The sequence below is a fragment of the Capricornis sumatraensis genome, chromosome 9, assembly GCF_032405125.1.
Source record: "Capricornis sumatraensis isolate serow.1 chromosome 9, serow.2, whole genome shotgun sequence".
In the NCBI taxonomy this organism is placed as follows: Eukaryota; Metazoa; Chordata; class Mammalia; order Artiodactyla; family Bovidae; genus Capricornis; species Capricornis sumatraensis.
In genome coordinates, this window is record NC_091077.1 from 10,113,682 (window position 1) to 10,116,919 (window position 3,238).

At 39.6% G+C, this 3,238-nt stretch overlaps 1 protein-coding gene across 1 annotated transcript; it reads right to left on the reverse strand.

Moving 5' to 3' along the window:
• Positions 1-443: 443 nt before the first annotated feature.
• LOC138085603 (olfactory receptor 7A17-like) lies at positions 444-1,418 on the reverse strand. The gene has a single exon (XM_068980074.1). It carries the CDS (start codon positions 1,416-1,418, stop codon positions 444-446), a length of 975 nt encoding a protein of 324 aa, XP_068836175.1.
• Between the last annotated feature and the right edge of the window lie 1,820 nt (positions 1,419-3,238).

Sequence of the window (3,238 nt, forward strand, 5' to 3'; positions counted from 1 at the left end):
AGTGTTCTGGCTGGAAAATTCTATGGACAGAAGAGCCTGGTGGGCTACAGTCCATGGGATGCAGAGTTGGACATGACTGAGCAGCTGAGCACACACAGTACAATTCATGACTGTTTGTTTTTTAAGTCAAATGAAAGAAAAAAAATACACAAAATGATATATTGTATTTGACAAGAAATTATTCCTAGGAAATTCATGTAGTCCCTTGAGATAAATGAGAACTTTCAAATATTCCAAACCCAAGTTTGGTAACAAAATTGGGAGAGTATGAAAATGACAAAGGAAAAAACTTTAGGTATCAGAGATATCATAAAACTAAGAGTGAGTTACATAAATTGTATAGAGTCAAAACCAAAGCAGAGATTTGAATAAAAACAGAAGAGGCATGTTCTAATTCCACAGTCTGCTCAAAGACTAGCAGCATTGAGCTCAGGCTTTGAACTCTACTGTTGTGGGCATTTCTTAGGCCCTAGGACAATAGGCTGTTTTATAGTTTCCTTCCCAAAGAGTATTTTCAGACTCCTCTTTAACTCATTATTTCTCAGACTATAGATGAAAGGGTTCAGCATGGGTGTGACCACAGTGTACATCACTGAGGCTGTTGCGCTCGAGTGTGAGCTGTGGGAAGCAGCAGAGCTAAGGTACACTCCTATGCCAGTACAATAAAATAAGGAGACCACGGAGAGGTGAGATGCACAGGTGGAAAATGCCTTATACTTCCCCTGAGCTGATGAGATTCTATGTATAGAGGAAACTATCTTAGAGTAGGTGTAAAAGATACCAGCAAAAGGAGCACCTCCCAGGAGCACAGCTACAATACATATCACTACTTTATTGAGATGCATGTCAGAACAGGCAAGCTGGATCATCTGATTAAGTTCACAGAAAAAGTGGGGGATTTCTAAAACTTGACAGAAAGACAATTGTAATACCATTAAGCTTTCTAACAAGGAATGTAGAGAACTCATGATCCAGGACACCAGCACCAGCAGTCCACAGAGCCGGGGGTTCATGATGACTGTGTAGTGCAGAGGACGGCAGATGGCCACAAAACGGTCATAGGCCATCACAGTCAGGAGGAAGATGTCCAGTCCTATAAAGAGTGTGAAAAAATGCATCTGGATGATGCAGCCTTCATAAGTTATACCTTTGCTCTCTGTCTGTATATTCACCAGCATCTTTGGGATGGTGGTGGAGGTGAAGCAGATGTCTACAAAGGACAGGTTGGAGAGGAAGAAGTACATGGGGGTGTGGAGGTGGGGATCTGAGCTGATGGCCAGGATGATGAGCAGGTTTCCAAACACAGTGATCAGGTACATGGAGAGGAAAAGCCCAAAGATGAGGGGCTGCAATTCTGGTTCTTCTGAAAATCCCATAAGAAGAAATTGTGAAACTCCTGTTATGTTCCTTGGTTCCATTTTGTGGAAGTGACTATCAGGAAAGGAGACAATAGCATGACTGCATTTCTTGGAAATGGCTATTATCACATTGTTGAAATATAACTATTCTATATTTTGCCAACAAGAAATTGATTTCAATATTTTGTTCATGGCTTTGGTTCCCTTTTGAGAATCCCCTGTGTCATCTATAATTAGCAAACTTCTCTTACTCTCATTTCCAACTCTCAACAATTAAAAAAAAGTAATAAAATAATCTTTATTTATTGTTTAAAGAGAAATTCTTTTATGCATTTGAAAAACACAAATCAAATTTCAACAATATTCCAGGTACTACCTATGCAGGGAGTGTAGGGGTGCTGAAAAACAAAAGTTCCTAAAATTCAATCATGGAGAAAAAGCATAAGCAAATAAAAATCATATAGCATGTCAGATAGTTACATGTGTTATGAAGAAAAAGAAAGGCTTCCTTTGGTCCAGTTGTTAAGAATATGCCTGCCAATTCAGGGGATGTGGATTTGATTTCTGGTCTGAGAAGATCACATTTGTCTTTGAGAAGCTAAGCCTGTGTGCCACAACTTCTGAACTCATGCGCTGCAATGACTGAAGCCCATGCACCCAGAGCTTGTGCTCTGCAATAAGAAAAGCCACCACAATAAGTCCGTGCCCCACAATAAGGAGTAGCCTGCAAGTAGAGAAAGCCTGCTCGCTGCAAGTAGAGAAAGCCCACATGCAGCAACAAAGACCCAGAGCAGCCCAAATAAACAAATAAGATATTAAAAAAAAGAAAAAGAAAATGAGTTATAAAGGAGAGAGTGAAAAGGGAGTACTAATTGTAATCCATATTTATTTATTTTTTATTTTTTCATTAAATAAATTTTTAAAAATAATTTAACTCCAAATACAACTGTTGGATTTGCATTGAATTATAAATACAAGCCATGTTCTAATTGAAATGTCTATGTTTAAAAACTGAATTGTTACAAAACAATGAACTGTTTTTCAGTTTTAAATGGTTAGTTGTCTTAGGTGCCTGCCCAGTTTCTCAGTTGTGTCTGACTCTTTGTGACCCCATGGACTGTAGCTGGCCAGGCTCCTCTGTCCATGGGGTTTTCCAGGCCAGAATACTGGGAGTGGGTGCTATTTCCTTCTCCGGGGGATCTTCCTGACTCAGGGATCAGTCATTGCCCTCCTCTTCTGCACTGGCAGGTGGATTCTTTACCACTGAGTCACTTGGGTAGGCTGGTCAGATGTCTTACAGCTCAACAACTAACCATGAAATATACTTATCTATGTGAAACTCCAAATCCATAAGTATAAGACTGTTTTCAAAACCCACTGCCATCATTCTTCAAACCTCAATCAACATCTGAGATGAACAATGACATGTTAATTAAAAAAAAAAAAAGACCTTCATAGGTCACTTTCATTCCAATACCAAAGAAAGGCAATGCCAAAGAATGCTCAAACTACCGCACAATTGCACTCATCTCACACATTAGTAATGTAATGCTCAAAATTCTCCAAGCCAGGATCCAACAGTAGTGAACTGTGAATTCCAGATGTTCAAGCTGGGTTTAGAAAAGGCAGAGAAACCAGAGATCAAATTGCCAACATCCGCTCGATCATCGAAAAGGCAAGAGAGTTCCAGAAAAATATCTACTTCTGCTTTATTGACTATGCCAAAGCCTTTGACTGTGTGGATCACAATAAACTGGAAAATTCTGAAAGAGACCACCTGACCTGCCTCTGTATGAAGGTCAGGAAGCAACAGTTAGAACTGGACATGGAACAACAGTCTGGTTCCAAATAGGAAAAGGAGTATGTCAAGGCTGTATATT